This window comes from Haematobia irritans, chromosome 3 (genome assembly GCF_050003625.1).
Source record: "Haematobia irritans isolate KBUSLIRL chromosome 3, ASM5000362v1, whole genome shotgun sequence".
Taxonomy (NCBI): domain Eukaryota; kingdom Metazoa; phylum Arthropoda; class Insecta; order Diptera; family Muscidae; genus Haematobia; species Haematobia irritans.
Window position 1 is genome coordinate 219060946 of NC_134399.1, and position 19175 is coordinate 219080120.

At 34.9% G+C, this 19175-nt stretch overlaps 2 protein-coding genes across 9 annotated transcripts in view; both read right to left on the reverse strand.

Moving 5' to 3' along the window:
* Positions 1-1554, reverse strand: part of Nrg (Neuroglian) — a 232194-nt gene extending 230640 nt beyond the window's left edge. For 3 of the 4 annotated variants that reach the window (XR_012721055.1, XM_075302930.1, XM_075302929.1), the window contains exon 1: positions 1430-1554. The gene's annotated coding sequence lies outside the window, so the exon portion shown is untranslated. Of the gene's footprint in view, positions 1-1318 lie in introns of all 4 variants that reach the window. The other variant, XR_012721056.1, reaches the window with a different exon arrangement.
* Positions 1555-15777: 14223 nt separating this feature from the next.
* LOC142232210 (uncharacterized) overlaps positions 15778-19175 on the reverse strand; it is a 176983-nt gene continuing 173585 nt past the window's right edge. For 4 of the 5 annotated variants that reach the window (XM_075302935.1, XM_075302934.1, XM_075302936.1 and 1 more), the window contains exon 8: positions 15780-16601. In XM_075302935.1, the coding sequence (XP_075159050.1) occupies positions 16543-16601 (59 nt within the window). In that variant the 3' untranslated portion in view covers positions 15780-16542. Of the gene's footprint in view, positions 16602-19175 lie in introns of all 5 variants that reach the window. The other variant, XM_075302938.1, reaches the window with a different exon arrangement.

Consider the following 19175-nt stretch of genomic DNA (forward strand, 5'->3'; position numbering starts at 1 on the left):
ATTCGACACTCATCGCTCGACTTTCCTACAGAATACCCTAAATAACAATATTAATTAAAAATAATCAACACCAACTTCATTACAATCAAATTCTATATTTGGCAATAAATTTGATTTTCTTCGGCTCTTGAAAGTCTAATCAAAATGTTTGTATCAATTAAACTTAATACTGTTCAAAATAAAAAAGCACCAAAAGCACTAAATGAAAATGCCAGAAAGCACCAAGTTGGTGCTTTTTTTGAAAAGGCACCAAAAAGGCAATTTGGTGCTTTTTAGAAATCAAAAAGCACTAAATTTGGTGCTAAAAGCACCAAATTGGCAACACTGCTTTGAAAACGAAGTTTGGTGGTGGAGAGAAATACGTATTTCGAGTTGAATTTTGCCATCAACAAAAACTACTTTACTACGTTTTTTTTTGTATTCTTTTTCGATTTCTTCTTTTAGTTCAGAGGAATTACATTCTCTTCCGTAAGATAATTTCAATCTTAAATTTTGTTGGTTAATGTTTGGATATGACTTGGTTATATTTTAGAAGAAAAAGAAAAAAAAACAACTTTAAAGACAATCCCAAAACTTTGTTGTTGGTAGATAATGATGACGATATGTTTGAGCTGCTTTTGTTTTTGCCTTTACTCTTTTGTGGTTACTTGTATGTGGTTATTGTTGTTGTTGTTTTTATTACTGTTGGCTTGCTATTGAGGTAAAGTCGTTCGTTGTTGCTAATGTTTTGTTGTGGTTGTTGTAATCGTAGTTGCATTGAAAAAGGTGAAAGAGTAGTACAGCCACTTGGCGAGTTTAGTTATTTTTTGTTATTTTTGTTCAGAATTTTTATTCAAAATGTTTAACTTGATTTCTATTGGTATGAGGAACATTTTTCGTTATTTAAATAATTTTGTCACTTATTTTTTTTTAATTAAAAAAATCTTAAAATTTCCCACATTTTTCATTGTAATCAAATAATTTACTTTCTCATTTTGGTTTCATATGCCTTTGCTTGGCTTTTTATATTTTCATTGAACTATTGGATGCTTTTAGCTTTCAACGGCTCTCGTCATTTCTTTTAATTTTTATTAAACAAATTTTGGGTGCGGCATTCAAATCCACTACTCTTCTAAACAACAATAAGATGATGTGTAGGAAAACGACGAACGATATCAACGGTGGCATTTAACGATTCATTAGTTTAATTAAAACAATTCAATTTTGTTTATTCTTTAATTTGCCGTTCATAATTCCCGCATATTATTGGAGGCTAAAGGAGCCGATTCCACTACAAAAACACAATCATCGTCACCAGCAGCAAGTATTCTTAACTCACTTTTTTAGTTTATTTTTCGCAAAAGCCACTCAGCAACTAATTAAATTTCTTTCGTTTGAACACATGTGTATTTTCTTGTTTATTAATAAATAAAAGAAACTAATAATTTACTTTTGATATTCCTTTCGGCGGTATTTTTGGGATCCGTCTCGCACACACACTCGACACTCGCAACCAACGCGCTCAACGGCTTTATTTCGAATGAACAAATGAAACAAGCATTTGAAATTGTAGAGAGAGCCACTCAAAGCATAGAGAGAGAGGCAGAGTGTGTGTGTGTGTAAGATTGTTGAGCTCATCATTTGCCAAATTCACCACAGTGGAGAAAATATTGTAGGGTTGTCATGCCACAATTCCAAACTAAAATCCGAATACCATATTTTTGGAAAAATTGTAATATCCTCAGAAAAAAAGATAAATTAAATAATTTTCATTAACTGAGATAATGTGAGACCATTTTCTTAAAGTTATAATAATTTATGCTTACTTTATTGACATGACCTAAAACTGAGAAAAAATACTAAATTGAAAGATTGGAAAAAATATTTAATGTTATTCTAAAATAAGTAATTATTACAGTAACTGTGTTCATAAGCTTCCAAACTCAGTAAAATTTACTTTTATTAAATACATTTTTTACTTCGATATATGAAAGCTAAACATGAAAAAAAATATTTTTAATATTTATTTTTATTAATTTTCTTTTTATTCGACCTATATCAAGATAAATTATTTCATTATATATTTTTTTTTTTTGCAAATTGACAATATGTAATAACTTATTTGTATTATGTTGCAATTAACAATATTTAAACTTTGGAACTTTACAATGGAATTTTACAACTTTGGAAAAATGGTCCAAAGACCAAATTACTAATTTTGTAAAAATCAACCTTTGGTCTTTTTATACATACGTCAATGTCGAAAAATACTTTTTTATTATGACAACTTTTATATGCCCATGGATGTGCTATTAGAAAATCGCGAAAAACATCGGTAAATTCGTTTAGTCATTAAAATCCGATTTTTATCACATCCAAAAATCGATTAGTCAATTTTCGTCAACTGCACAATTTGACTTAATTTTCGTAAAACATATGAAATGAAATTGAAGACAACTGAAATTCCATTTTATTTCAAAGATATTTTCTTTAAGAGCAAATAGACTCAAAACAAGAGTTAAAAAACGAACTTCGTTTATCTAAAGTTTCGTAACTCGAAAAAGATAAAAATATTTTTCTGTGTTTGAATATTTTTTTGTGATTGAAGACAAAAAATATTTTGTTTTTTGTGTGTAATTGCCGTGGGAGTCATTTTTGTCACTGCTACCATTATCCGAATTTGCACACAAGAATACAATTGGTTTCTCCGAAACGAACGTTCTACATGTGGCTTGTGTACTTAATAAGCACACAATCAACCTCGATCATCACGATTCCGGTGACCGACTCGTTATTTTTCGGCTTGATGAACTTACCAAGATCACATCTGGCTTGTGCACTTACTCAGGTCGCAGCCACCTGGAGTCTCCGTTGCCGTCACGGTCATACTTTATCCTGGACGTCACCAAACCGCGCTATAGCCCGTTTGGCAGTACCTTCGGCTTGCAAAGGCACAGCCATCCTCGATACTTAGTTGTCTTCTTGACTCTAGTATATCAGGTTAGGTTTCATGCATACACTGAAAAAAATATTTACGTGATATTAAAGATTACGCAACCTAAATTTTAGGATGCGAAATTTACAAAATATTAAGGACATATTTCTTTAAAATAATGAAATTTTAATTAAAAACAGTTTATAACCTTTGCTTCAAAAAATTTGTTTTCATTAAATTTAGGACACAAAGTTTGTAAATTTGCGTCCCTCCGTTAAAGCCGCATGTCTTTTTAAACTGGCATTTGTTTGTACGAGAGTACCTTTATTAACATACCTCGAAAAGAAAATGAAAATTTTATAAATGAGATCTGTATCCTAATTTTAATTTTATTGGTCCTAAATTTAAAGCCAGATAGGTCACTAAAAAATTTCTTTATTTTAAAGAATCCCTTAAGAATCCTTAAGGGAAGGTAAAAATTTTTGGATCCAAGTACATTTTTTGAGTGTAGGGGTATTTTTAGGGGTAACATTTATTTAGAGGGATTTTTAGGGGTAAAAAAAATACTTTAGACCTAGTAAAATTTAACAAATCTCTGCAAAATTCGAAGCATGAATTTGAAGAAAAAATGTTGTGGGAGGTCAGCCCAAGCAATATAAACAAGTATGCATTAGCATTACATTCGCTACATTTATCAAATGCTTCTGTTGGCAGGGCATTTTCGAAATAGTTAAAAACAAATTAAGTAATCGTATGTTAATGGATGTTAAAGTTTTACACCTACAAATGAAACGATTAATATATTTACTTACAACAAATTGTAAACTGCAACTGCAGAAGATTTAAAAATTTTTGGCTCTTTTGGCAAATAATAAATGATTTTTATTTTTTCCACTTCATAAACCGAATTATTATACCCACCACCATAGGTTGGTGACGGGGGTATAATAAGTTTGTCATTCCGTCACATCGAAATATCGATTTCCGCCTATATAACGTATATATATATATTCTTAATCAGGGAGAAATTCTAAGACGATATAACGATGTCCGTCTGTCTGTCTGGCTGTCTGTTTGTCTGTCTGTAGTAATCACGCTACAGTCTTCAATAATAAAAATCGTGCTGAAATTTTGCACAAACTCGTTTTTTGTCTGCAGGCAGGTCAAGTTCGAAGATGGGCTATATCGGTCTAGGTTTTGATATAGTCCCCATATAAACCGACCTCCCGATTTGGGGTCTTGGGCTTATAGAAATCGTAGTTTTTATTCAATTTTTAATTTATTCTCCTCGTCGTTGGTACGTTGTTTATGTGTAACATTTCTAAGGTGTATCTCTTGTTTATGTTGCTCTCTCGTTGTAACACACGAACTCTATCAAAGTTTGGATGGTGGTTAGTTGCTGCACAGTGGGTCGCTAACGCAGTTTTTTGTATTTTGTTGTTGTTACGTGTTTTGATGTCCGATTTGTGTCCGGATAACCTTGTTTTTAATTTGTTTTTGGTGGTCCCAATGTATCTTTTTTGGCAATTTTCTTCTGACTTTCCATCACACGGAATCTCATAAATTACATTTGGTGTTTCGGATAAGGGGATACGGTCTTTTGTATTACTAAACAATTTTTTCACCGTATTGTTGGATTTATGTGCCAAGCTGTATTTATTTTTATCAAAAATATCGGATTTTGATATCCTTTCTGAGATAGTTGGTACATATGTCAAGGATCTAAATGTTTTTTTGTCGTTTTCATCGTCCCTCTTTTTTGATGATGGTTTATACTCGGCTATTAAACTTTTTATAAAAACTCAACTAAAACTCAAACAAAAATTGTTCTTATAAGTCCCGAATCTGATATAGTCCTCATAGGTGAAATCTTTAAATTTATCTTCGGGAAGTGTCCTCAAGCCCTCCTGAAATTTCAAAGGAAACCCTAATATTTGGTTCATGGTGGTGGGTATTTAACATTCGGCCCGGCCGAACTTACTGTTGTATATACTTGTTTTTAAGTAATTTGATTTATACCTGCCTTTTAAATTGATATTGTGTTATTATAATTTTTGCAAATTTATTACCTAAAGCTAAATTCGATCGTCTAATATTTCGATTCGAAGAAAATAAATTATTAAATTAAATTAAAAGTTACTGTTAATGAAGAAAGGGATTGGGGTTTTATTGTTTTTGCCACAAAAATTCAGCGGATATCTTGTATTGGAAGTACTTAATTTTAACGTGGTTACAACATTTTCAAACGTGTTGGTTTACGCTTATCGATGTCGCTATGATTGTGTTTACACACATAACTGTGTAAATTGTCTCCTTTGTACTGTATACTTAATTGGACTGTATACTCACTTAAAAGACAGGGTGACCACAACAAAAATTTATATTTCAAAGTGGTTGTGGGATGAGTTTTTATTATCGACAGTCGATAAAACAATTTTTCTTTTTAAGGCATAACATTTCCAATGATGCTGTACAGATATGCAGAATATGCTCTCTACGTAGGTGTTCGCCTATCGATGTTGCTATGATTGTGTTTACACTCTTAACTGTTAAACACATGCTGTCTCTTCTGTACGGTATACCTAATTAGTACTGTATACTCAATTCGAAGACAGGGTGAGCATTACAAATTTTAAATTTGAATGTGGTTGTTGGCTAAGTTAATTATCGACAGTCGGTAAAACAAATGTTACGTTCTAAAGCCATCAAATTTCAAAAGATGTCGTACTTATGCGCCTTGCATATTATAAGTTTATCCGGACGACAGTGGTCGTGTAGAACATATCCCATATATTGGCCACATTATAAGTTAACTCCGAAGGCATAATCGATACTGCTGCATGCTTATGGATTTACCGATTATTTAGTCATCAACGAATTATCGTATCGATTGGACTCATTGTAAGATTCTTTACAAACACAGATATTTCGTCCGGAAAAACTTATATTTTGTAAGACGCATAAGATGCAGAATATCCCAGGAAATGTGATGTATCTGTAGACATATCCAATCTTATAAATTGTATTAGGGAATCTGTCGAAAATTGTACAACGCGTATTGCCAGGAATTGTGAACGTGAGCTAACACCATGGGTGAATGGAAACCTAAAAAAATTAATGAGTTATAAGGAAAAGTTGTTGAGACTGAGAAGAAGAAGACCATGCGACAGTGATGTAGCTGAGAGATTGAAGAGAATTAGCAAAGTTATTAAGAGAGCGTACAAAGAGTCTAATAATAACTATTATATCATAAAGTTATCAGATACTCGGTCTGATGCGCGTAAAACGTGGGAATTTTTGAATGGTACTCTGGGTAGAAGCCCTAATAAATTCACAACATTAATGGACAGTAACGGTGAGCCGATTTTGAGTGATGCCAGGAAGGTAGCAGTATTGAATGATTATTTTTTGGATTCTGTGAATCAGATTAAAGGGAACATCATAAGTTATCCGGGGGATGATTGTAATTCATTAGGTACATTACAAGTTAGTTCGGATATTTTTCGCTTACAATATGCTACGGAAGAGGATGTGAGAACTATAGTATCAGAACTAGTATTAGGGAAGAGCTGTGGGCATGACGGAATAACCCCTAAGGTTATTTCGGTATGTAGTGAAATTTTGTCACCCTACTTCGCAAGAATTTTCAACAATATGATCGATACTGCCACATATCCTAATATATTGAAGATTCATAAGGTAATTCCAATTCCGAAGGAGAAGCGTTCGTTAACGGTAGATAAATTTCGACCGATATCAGTACTGCCAATAATTGGCAATATATTTGAGAAGCTGATATATAGTAATCTGTTCTCATTTCTAAATAGCACTGGTTTTCTCAATGACTATCAGTTTGGTTTTCGAAGGGGATGTGGTACCGAGGAAGCAGCTGTGAATGTTATTAACTTTATATGTCGTGGACTTGATAAAGGGAACAGTGGAGTCGCTGGAATTTTTTATGACCTCAGTAAGGCATTTGATCTTATTGATCATGAGATTTTGATACGAAAGCTTAGTTTTTGCGGTGTTCGCAACAGGGAACTTTCACTTATTGGTAGCTATTTGGAGAATAGGAAACAATTCGTACAAATTAATGGAGAGAAAAGTGATTTCAGGGGTTTAAGTCATGGTGTTCCCCAGGGTAGTGTGCTAGGTCCACTTCTTTTTTTAATTTATATAAATGATATAGGTAGATTGCAGTTGTATGGGAGGATGTTTATTTACGCTGACGACATATGTCTACTATATCCATATAAACATGAAGACGGTATTAGGCCTTATATGGAGCGAGATTCCGCTCTAATATTGGAGTACGCTCGTCTTAACAGACTTTTCATAAATGCTTGCAAGACAAAATTAATACGTTTCAGGCCACGGTTTCGATTTAGTGACACGTTTAGAATAAATGTTGATGGGAAGGAATTAAAGGAGACAGGTTCACTGAAATATTTAGGATTGCAATTACAAAGTAATCTAGCCTGGGATCAACATATACGGTATGTGAAATCCAAAATTGCCCCAGCTGTAGGAATTTTGCGAAAATTTAGGAATAGATTTGACCAAAGGACTAAACTTTTGATTTACCAGGCTCTGATTCAAAGCCATTGTAACTATTTGGCTATAATTTATGCGCACAGGAAGAGTGCGGAGTTAAGGACTCTGCAAAGAATGCAGAATAAGGCATTAAAAGCAGTGGCAAATTTGCCTATAGGATACCCTACGCTTGCCCTGTATAAAGATGTTTTCCCTCTTATTTTACCAATTCACGGAACTTATAACCTTCAACTATTGTTATATGTATACAAATGTTTGCATAAAATAGGACATCATACAATTTCGTTCTTGTCCAATAGTCACAACATAAACACTCGTAATAATAATATGCTAAATGTGGTTTTATGCAGAAGTGAAACAACTAAACAAAGAATTGAATATTCTGGCAGTTTAAGATTTAATAGTTTGCCCAGTGAAATCAAGTCTGTTTCAAGTATCTCTGTTTTTAAAGTGAGAATAAAGGAATTTTTGAAAACAAACATCGATGAACTCCTAATATAATTTTAGTTCTAACCTCGAGTTTTTTTTTTTTTTTTTAAGTTAATGTATTGAATGAAAATTTAAAAATCTAAGATTATATTATATGTTGCCAACGAGCCTCTACAATGCCTTAAGGCGCTGAGGCCATACTATGAAATTTGTAAATTTATAACGTTATAAAGAAACAATAAATAAATAAAAAAAAAAAAAAAAAGATTTTGGAAGTTCTTCTAAAGGCACAACTTTAAAAGCACTTCCAGAAGAGGCACTCCCAATGAGTTTCTTTATTTTAACTACCCAGGAAGTTATTTTAATTAAATTTTCATTGGGTTTTTCATACTTTTAATGGGTAATTTTAACTTTTTTTCAAATTGGTTAAAAACAGAATAACAATTCATAAAATTGTACAAATCATTTAAATTTTGTCGAAAAAAATGCTAAATTCAATCTGGAAAAATAATTTGAAAATATTTGAGGTCAAACGTTTCCGATAAGCGTTAGAATCCATTAAAATTATAAAAATTATTTATTTGACAAAGTATCAAAGAATTTTTTAATTTACATCCAAAACATTGAATTCGGATTACACCTAAAGAAGTGATGCAAATTCAGTGCAACGGCTGTTGAAAAGAAGGACTTCCGTCCTATGACAAGCCCATGTTAAATCAATCGCTTCTGCGTCAATTTTTAACCACTTCCGGATTTTTGGCGACGCTTTTTTGGCTGGGATGCATAACAAGGACTCTAATGACTGAATGAAGCCGCCGAGTCGACGACGTCGACTCATATCGACTCAAATTTAGCCGCCAAATTATCGTTTATATCAGCAAAAATTTTGTTAATAATTGTTATATATTTTGCCAAAATTATTAATTAGGCAAAAATTTAGTGTCAGCTGCCGCCGACAAAAATATATAATGCGTCTTACAAACTATAAGTTTTTCTGGACGGAATGTCTGTGTTTGTAAAGAATCTTACAGTGTGTACAATCGATACGAATTGTCGGCAATGACTAAATAATCGGTAAATATGTTATCGATCCCATAAACATGCAGCAGTATCGATTAACAGGTTGGCTGATAAGTCCCCGGTCTGACACATAGATGGCGTCGCTAGTATTAAATGCATATTATTTTTATATAGTACCAACTCTCAAATGATTCGTGTCAAAATTTGACGTCTGTAAGTCAATTAGTTTGTGAGATAGAGCGTCTTTTGTGAAGCAACTTTTGTTATTGTGAAAAAAATGGAAAAAAAAGAATTTCGTGTTTTGATAAAATACTGTTTTCTGAAGGGGAAAAAACGGTGGAAGCAAAAACTTGGCTTGATAATAGGTTCCGGACTCTGCCCCAGGGAAATCAACAATAATTGATTGGTATGCAAAATTCAAGCGTGGTGAAATGAGCACGGAGGACGGTGAACGCAGTGGACGCCCGAAAGAGGTGATTACCGACGAAAACATAAAAAAAATCCACAAAATGATTTGGAATGACCGTAAAATGAAGTTGATCGAGATAGTAGAGGCCTTAAAGATATCAAAGGAACGTGTTGGTCATATCATTCATCAATATTTGGATATGCGGAAGCTCTGTGCCAAATGGGTGCCGCTCGAGCTCACATTTGACCAAAAACAACAACGTGTTGATGATTCTGAGCGGTGTTTGCAGCTATTAACTCGTAATACACCCGAGTTTTTCCGTCAATATGTGACAATGGATGAAACATGGCTCCATCACTAGTGAGTGGACAGCGACCGGTGAACCGTCTCCGAAGCTTGGAAAGACTCAAAAGTCCGCTGGCAAAGTAATGGCCTCGGTTTTTTGGGATGCACATGAAATAAATTTTATCGATTATCTTGAGAAGGGAAAAACCATCAACAGTGATTATTATATGGCGTTATTGGAGCGTTTGTAGGTCGAAATCGCGGCAAAACGGTCCCATATGAAGAAGAAAAAAATGTTGTTCCACCAAGACAACGCACCGTGCCACAAGTCATTGAGAACGATTACAAAAATGCATGAATTGGGCTTCGAATTGCTTCCCCACCCAACGTATTCTCCAGATCTGGCCCCCAGCGACTTTTTCTTGTTCGAGCATCCTCAAAAGGATGCTCGCAGTGAAAAAATTTGGCTGCAATGAAGAGGTCATCGCCGAAACGGAGGCCTATTTTGAGGCAAAACCGAAGGAGTATTACCAAAATGGTATCAAAAAATTGGAAGGTCGTTACAATCGTTGTATCGCTTTTGAAGGGAACTATGTTGAATAATAAAAACGAATTTTGACAAAAAAATGTGTTTTTATTTGTTAGACCGGGGACTTATCAGCCAACCCAAGGCCGTAGCCAGGATTTTAATTCGGGGGGGGGGTTCAACTTTAAAAAAAAAATATTCATATAATCTCATGTGTAGAAAATTTTATTTATGCATAGGTATGTATACAATATTTTTATACCCACCACCATAGAATGGTGACGGGGGTATAATAAGTTTGTCATTCCGTTTGTAACACATCGAAATATCGATTTCCGACTATATAATGTATATATATTCTTGATCAGGGAGAAATTATAAGACGATATAACGATGTCCGTCTGTCTGTCTGTCTGTTGTAATCACGCTACAGTCTTCAATAATGAAGCAATCGTACTGAAATTTTGCACAAATTCGTCTTTTGTCTGCAGGCAGGTCAAGTTCGAAGATGGGCTATATCGGTCCAGGTTTTGATATAGTCCCCATATAAACCGACCTCCCGATTTGGGGTCTTGGGCTTATAGAAATCGTAGTTTTTATCCAATTTGCCAGAAATTTGAAACCTAGAGGTATTTTATGACCATAAAGAGGTGTGCCAAAAATGGTGATTATCGGTCCATGTTTTGGTATAGCCCCCATATAGACCGATCTCCCTATTTTACTTCTTGGGATTATAGAAACCGCAGTTTTTATTCAATTTACCTGAAATTGGAAATCTAGAGGTATTGTAGGACCACAAATACGTGTGCCAAAAATTGTGAGTATCGGTCCATGTTTTGGTATGGTCCCCTTATAAAACGACCTCCCGATTTGGGGTCTTGGGCTTATAGAAACCGTAGTTTTTATCAAATTTGTCTGAAATTGGAAATCTAGAGGTATTTTAGGACCATAAAGAGGTGTGGTGATTATTGGTCCATATTTTGGTATAGCCCCCATATAGACCGATTTCAAGATTTTATTTCTTGGGCTTCTAGAATCCGAAGTTTTTATCCTATTTGCCTGAAATTGGAAATCTAGAGGTATTTTCGGGTCATAAAGAGGTGTGCCGAAAACGGTGAGTATCGGTCCATATTTTAGTATAGCCCCCATAAGAACGATCTCCCGATTTAACTCCTTGGGTTTCTAGAAACCGTAGTTTTTATCTGATTTGCCTGAAATTGTAAATATTCTGGTATTTTAGGCTCACAAAAACGTGTATCGGGGATTAAGTTTTTATCGATCCATTTGGTAATGCCTCCATATATACCGACTTCACTTCTTGAGGGTGTAGAAGGCGCACTGATCATGAAAATTGCTTGAGACTCAATGTAAAATTTCCAGATTTTACTTCTACAGATTTAAGATTTCAAATCAAGAATTTATTTTATAATTTTCTTGAACACTTACAAGAGATGTTAATGTTTCCTTTAAAACTCAAACAAAAATCGTTCTTATAAATCCAGAATCTGATATAGTCCTCATAGGTGAAATCTTTAAATTTATCTTCGGGAATATCCTCAAGTCCTCAAGCCCTCCTGAAATTTCAAAGGAAACCCTAATATTTGGTTCATGGTGGTGGGTATTTAAGATTCGGCCCGGCCGAACTTAGTGCTGTATATACTTGTTATAATATTAAATTGAGCCGACGGGCTTTTTGGGCAGCAAATAAATCAATGACTTCTTCAGTAGGCACATTTATTCGGCGATGAACCGACATTAATGCCAATCCTTTGAGTCTACTCTCGCTAGTCGAATTTCTAAGATACGTCTTTAATCTCTTCATTGTTGAAAATTAACATTCGGATGAGCACGTAGTAACTGCAGGGATGGAAAATGCAGTACTATAGTACTTTTTTCAAACCTTTTTCACCCCGGTCAGTACCGTAGTACCTCCGCGAATGATTTAGTACCTTTTGTGTAGACATTTTTGAGTCGATATCAGATTTATGGTACAATAGCTTTGACAAAATATTTTAATATTTTGAAAAAGTCTTTATCAACCTTATTTGCTAATAGTCTTTTACAAATATGGCAAAACAGACATGTTCATGTGGGAAGAAAATCTCGATTTTGTAAGACATAGTCAAAAACAGGATTTTATTGAACTTCAAGAAAGTTTTAGTCGAAAAAAGAATGCGATTCTATATTATAGATTTTTTATTTCAGTAGAAAATGTTGTCAAAATGTTATTTCTATATAGAATTTTTGCAAAAGTTTAGTTTTATAGAAAATTTTGTCAACATTTTATTTCAATTGAAAATTTTGTCAAAATTTTATTTCAATTGAAAATTTTGTCAAAATTTTATTTCAATTGAAAATTTTGTAAAAATTTTATTTCTATAGGAAATATTTGCAAAATTTTATGTCTATAGAAAATTTTGTCAAAATTTTATTTTCTTTAAAATTCAATCTCTTGACAATAATCTTTCCGCTCAAAAAATACCTTTTTGTACTTTCTTAAAAATTGTATTTTCCATCCCTGAGTAACTGGCAAAGTGACCGAAATTCTTAAAAGAATATGCACGTTTGGAAATATCTCTTTATTGCTTCCATCGCTGAATTAGGCAAGTTTTTTCGCAGGTTTTGCGCCATTTCATTTACACTTGTGTGTTTGGCTGTTTCGTTGTTGTTGCTATGGCCAAACAAAGCGAGTCATGTTCACAAAAAGAACAACAAACACATATAAAAAGCAGACATACATTTTCCAAAAACCAAATTTGTGGTGCGAGAACAAAAACAATTTGTTTTTTTTTTCGACCGTCGTTTGACAGGCTTTTCAACTAGTATTCTATGATTTGTGCAAGTTTTATAGGTAAGCATTTTTCAAAATAAAACCTCCAGCTTTTCTTCAACATCTTCGATAAGATTTTTCTATGCAGCTAAAAATATATATTTATTTATATCAAAATATTCATTCATTTCGGGGGGGGGGGGGGTTTGATCCCCCTCATCCCCCCCCTGAATACGGCCTTGAGCCAACCTGTTATGCCAATCATGCCTGCACGGATGAAAAAGACTGTTTTTCATATGTTTGGCTATAAACATTATATGTTTGGAACACAAATTTTTAAACACAATATTTTTGAGTGCAAGCATATAATGTTCATAAACTAGCATAACATGTTTGGGACATATATGTTAATATGTTAGAACATATTATGTTTGGACATAAAATGTTTTTAAATATAATATGCTTGGATGCAAACATATATTAATTTAGAAATAGCCTATAAACATATATGGGTTTAGTAGCTTGGAGCGCTATTTAACAGGGAGCGATATTGAATTAAGTTGGTGGTTGTTGCTTGTTATTACAAAATTTACATTTTATTTTTCCTTGGGCAATTGATCAGCTACTTCTTTGATCCTTACAAACTGTGTGGTCCGCTGTTCGAATCCCCGTCCGGCAAAAGGTAAAATTAAAATAAAAAAAAAAATCATACAATTGAATAATTTCTTCTACAATGTTTGTATTACAGAAAAAGGTGCTAAGAACTAAAAAATCTCGTGGAAGTGAGAAAGATGTGGGGGAATATACAATTGGGCAGAAACAAAATTTTGAGCATTCAGGTCGAAAACCTATGTTGTTAGCACCTATATTACCTGTTTATTTTCATAATTCATTATGATTGTAAATATATAAATAAATAAATAAAATTTTGAGCACAATATTGTTTGGGAGAATTTTTTTTAAGCATATAATAACATATTGTTTTTTGGAAGGCAACATTATTGAATTTGGATGCAAAAATACAAAATGATTGGAACTTAGACTACTCAAACATATATTGTTTAGACCAATATGCTTTCAAACATATTATATATTGGAAGAGATCAAACATATAAATGTATGGGCAATACCCTAAAATGTATATGCTTGAAGCAAAATATGTTTGGGAGTATATGTTACAGAAGCGATTTTTTGTGAGCGTGCGGCATTGTGCACCACACACAAAGTTAGTTGTTCTGGTTCACACGTGTGAACACTTTTTTCGGACTTTCAATCGAAAAATGTGACAGCTGATTTTTTCTGCAAGCCATATTATTTGCAGACAGAAATTATAAACAAAACATATTTTGCCGGTATAAACATAAAAAATTAAATGTAAGTGTGTAATTCAAAGCCATAAAATGCCTGCCCGATTTTTGTTAGCAGTGAATAATGTAAGGACAAGAGGAATTTATCAAGAACAAATAAGAAGGCGACAATTGCGTGATGCTTCAAATCTGTTTTGATTTGTTTTGTTTTTTCTATCCCTCCTCAATGTTACTCATGAACAAACGATCGCCGTGTCGTTCTCTCTTTTGTTTTCGACGGCGGAGAAGTTTTTATTTTGGTTTTGATCAAACAGTTTACAACATCCATACATTGAAGGAAATTTAATTATAGTGGGCATAATTAACTATTCTGTTTCTGTTCATTTGTATTGCTTAAATATTTACAATAATATTGCAAACAAATTTTCTATCGTGGCGGCCTCCATGTGCAGAAAGATATTGGCGGCGTTAGTTTTTTTTTTGTAATTTGCTCAGTGATTTGGGCACCAAGAACACTTTGCAGAATTGAAGATGCCATATTTTTCATGCAATAAATTTGGTAAAATTCACTTTTCTTAGCCCATTGATTTTGTAAAAGTTATAATTTAATTACCTTATATTTTCAAAAAGACCTTTGATTTGTTTAGGAAAGCGGATATTATTCACAAAAATCAAAGATAATTTTGCTTAAAACTTTTTTGTGTTAACTTTTAAAAATTGTGGCAACATTATATTTTCGAACACACTGAAAATCAGCTGATTAAAACAACCCCAAAATTTATACACCAATCAGAGGAAATTTCAGTTCAAATTTTAGATGGATTCTTAAAATCGTGGTTTCTGCCATACATAAGTGACTTTCCCAATAAAATTTGCAAATATTTATAAAAAAACATAATAAAGTTTCAGAATCTGTTATTTATTTGTTATAAAAACTTCTAACTTTGCATACGATGGCTGTACACTAAGCCTACACAAAAGAAATGTTCGTGTTCATTTTTCAGGTCTATGACGGTGTATAGTGTTGGCCAGAACACCTTTTAAGTGTGACACCACACTAAAATTGTACATGTGTGTACCAGAACAGACACGAATATATGGGATATATTCGACACGAGCACTGTCGTCCGGAAAAAACTTATAGTCTTTAAAACGCATAACATGTCGTCACGCCGTCAATATCGAGCGTGTCGGCTTCAATCACCCGCCACGTCGCTACATAAAAGCGTTCCAACCGCACCCCCACTACCGTCTTACCAATCACCGACAGGGTGTCAATGATCGTTGCTGGGCCTGAAGTATTCAATAATGAGGTGAGGATGGAACGCTTTTGAATTTAGATGTGAAGGCAGTACAAGGGAAGCAGAAGTGGATGTTTTTGAATTTAATTTTTAAATTAATTACATTACATTCTCCAAACATGGACAAACATAGTAAGAGCTACATTTTCAGTTGTTAAAAACTTTTTTGTAAACTAAATTCTATTGTTTACCATCCCTGTCAATAAGAAACAAGTTACGATTTTATTATATGCATTTTATTTCATTTAATGGATAATATTTTGCACAGGAATGAATTTTATATTCCAGGAGATATTTGTTTTTTTTTTTTTGTAATATATAATTTGTTTTATATAAAGTTGACTATGTTTTAAGTTAACCAGAATGAATCAGACACAATGGACAACTTGCTTTCAACTTAGAAAAAACACATACTTGGTCTATAAATATAAAACTAAAAACAAATTTCTTTTGGCAATTCAAAATACAAATTGTCATATATTAAAGGATGTAATTATAATTACCATTTATTTTTAAATTAAAAAATAATAATTTGAAATGCTATTGGAACTAAACGAACATATGGAACTAAAACAAATCTTAACACTAAACTCACACTAAATTTATGTCTTTTCTTAATAGTGGGTGTTTTTTTTTATTGTTTAAATTATTTATTTAATAAATAAATTGATTTTTAATTAAGTTAATTGCAAATTCGTTTTTGAATATGCCTTAACACTAGAACGTTTTAAATATTTTGTGTTTTTTAACTAGGTAGTGGAAAAGTTCTTCTTGTATGTATTTTTTGTTTAAACTAGAAAAAGTACCATATATGTATGTATGTATATAAATATCTATGTAAGTATGTTGTAGTATATATGTACAGTGGAGAGTGGTGTGTATTACATCTAGGTAAAGGTTTAGGGACGATCATAGATTGAAACAAAAGTTTTGTTTTTTTTTATATTTTTGTCGATTTTGTTTTCAAATGATGTGTAGTTTTGTGTAGAGACCTTTGACTGGATATTTTCCTGCTTGGAATCTTCTTTCACATTTGGGGTCTTGTCCAGAGTTCACTCAAATCTTTTGGTCGTATTTTACCTATATCTGCAAATAAACATAGATTGATGGAGTTTAGTAAAGTAATATATTTTCGATATATTATCAAAGGAGTTCTAATGATATTTTGGGCATTTAATATTCTTCACATCGTAAACACATGAGGGAAAGCGGTCTAATATCAGTCTAAGCCTACTACGTCCTATGCCAACTTTACTACAGACGATGTCTCGAACTTCATGAACGTGTATACGTTACAAAGCCTGATATTGATAAATTGTTACAAAGGTGGATGTTAATCATTGAAACGGATACAATGTCCTGCGTTGGGGCGCTCTAGAAATGGTGGTGGGGACCTAGACTTTGTATTACACCATTCCCTAATGATCGCTACAGGAATCCCTAAAGCAGTTCCCTTAGAGTTCAGCTCCAGTGCAGTTTGTCTTAGAAGAATTTAATGCTCACACGGTCATCTAATAAGCAATGATCAGAGGGGGAGTAAATTGACGATTCTATGTTCTGCACGTTGAACGGGGAGGCTTCCACGGCCAGTGTAGATATATATTTCCCTTCATATTTCTTTTCTTACATATTTCTCATCATTTAATTTAATTAACCCCATTCCCCCTTCGTACTACTTTACCTACTTACGTGTTCTGTGTCACTGTACGGAAGGAAAGTTACTTCCACCACTCAACGTTTATAACTTGTACGTTGGGAATTCTCATTTGGTTGCGATCGCTACCGACTTAAAAATGCGGACTTGTCGGGGCGATGGCATGAATCAATCGAAGCTTGCCGACTCGTAAATCGAGTGGCATCAACCGCCGCCGATAGCAGCGCCCGATTCATCCTAACGCGATTCGTTCACATCAATACCCTTTAGAATTAACGCGATCCGTTCGCTGGAAAATTCTCCACAAGGCTGGGGAGGAGTAATGCCTCAAGTGTCTTGGCTACTGGCGAAAGAAGGGATATCGGTCTGTACGATTCACCTTTGCTCGAATCTTTGCCCGGTTTCAGTAGTGGAATCACCCTTCCCATTTTCCAGACATCGGGTATAATGTGTGATTCCAAAGACAAATTGACGAGTCTGGTCAGGTACTCAACTCCCAGTATTCCCAGATGCTTCAGCATTAGCATTGAAATTCCGTCAGGGCCCAGCGCCTTAGATGGTTTCGCGCTGTTGATGACATTGGTAACTTCGGCTGCAGTAAATTGTGGTGTGTCATCGGCTCGGAGACCACGTACACGACGGGTGGCTCTCCTTTTCGCTCTATCACTCTCGGGATGCTCGACAAACTGTCGGTTGAAGTATTTGGCGCACCTCTTCGGATCAGTCACAGTCACGTCGCCAAATGTGACTGAAATCCCATCATCCCTTGTGGAGGGGTTCGAGAGGGCTCTAACGGTTGACCACAATTTACCAGTTCCTGTTCCTAAGTTACATTGCTTCAGGTGCTCTAACCAAGTGTTCCGCTTGTGCTCGTCGACTATCTTACTAATCTCTAGATTTAGTTCTCTGATTCTAGGATCAGCAGGGTTAGCACGACGGCGTTCATCACGCTCGTCTGCGAGTCCCGCCGCTTCGGCTGGGAAGTTGGGCCTCACTTGGGCAATTCGACCAGCGGGTATGAAGGGAGCGGCTGCTGCGTTGATGATGTCCCGGAACTCCCTCTGAGCAACATGAACATGTGAGGGGGACGGGAGCTCACTGAAGCGGCGATCGGTGTATTCTCTGAAGCCTTCCCAGTTGGCTTTCTTTTGATTAATAAACGTCCGGCGTTCAGAGGTTATGAAATCGGAGGGTCGGTTGATGGTGAGAATTATGGGGAGGTGGTCCGAACCCAATGAAATGACGGGTTGCCAGGAGACGTCATTTATCAGACCAGGCGATGCAAACGATAAATCTGGCGAACTGCTGCAGTCACCCATAATTCTCGTGGGGGCCTCTTCGTTCACCGTGCAAAATGTGGAGTCGTCTATCTGCTCTGCCAAAGCTATGCCCCTCTGGTCATTACCCAGGAGAGAATGCCAAAGTTCATGGTGGGCATTAAAATCTCCTAGAACCAATCGGTTATGCCCGCTCAACAACCACTCAATGTTTGGGCTATAACCAGGAGCACAGCTACCAACCGGCGGTATGTACACATTGTATAGCTCTATCTCGGCAGCCCCACACTTTACTGCTACCCCCATACATTCCATGTACGGGTCATTAGTGTCTAGCACAAGCGTGATAGGTCTATACTGCACGGAACGGTGTAATATGAAAGCCAGGCCACCACCTCCATTTCTTGTGCGATCCTTCCGTAGGACATTGTACCCATCACAATGTCGTAGGCTGCAGGTGGGATTCAGCTTTGTTTCCTGGATCGCCGCGACCCTTATCCTTTTCCGATTCATAAAGTCTACGATCTCACTAATCTTACCACGGAGCCCGTTGCAATTAAATTGCAAAAATGATGCACTCTCCGGAACTGGTACACCAATATTCGGTGTAAGATGCTGCGGCGGAGAATATTGTTGTGCGGGAGAAGTCGGTGGGGTCACATAATCAGATGACCCACTGCTGCTGTCATTGGCACAGCATCCTGCCACGAAGTCAGTTTGACTATACTC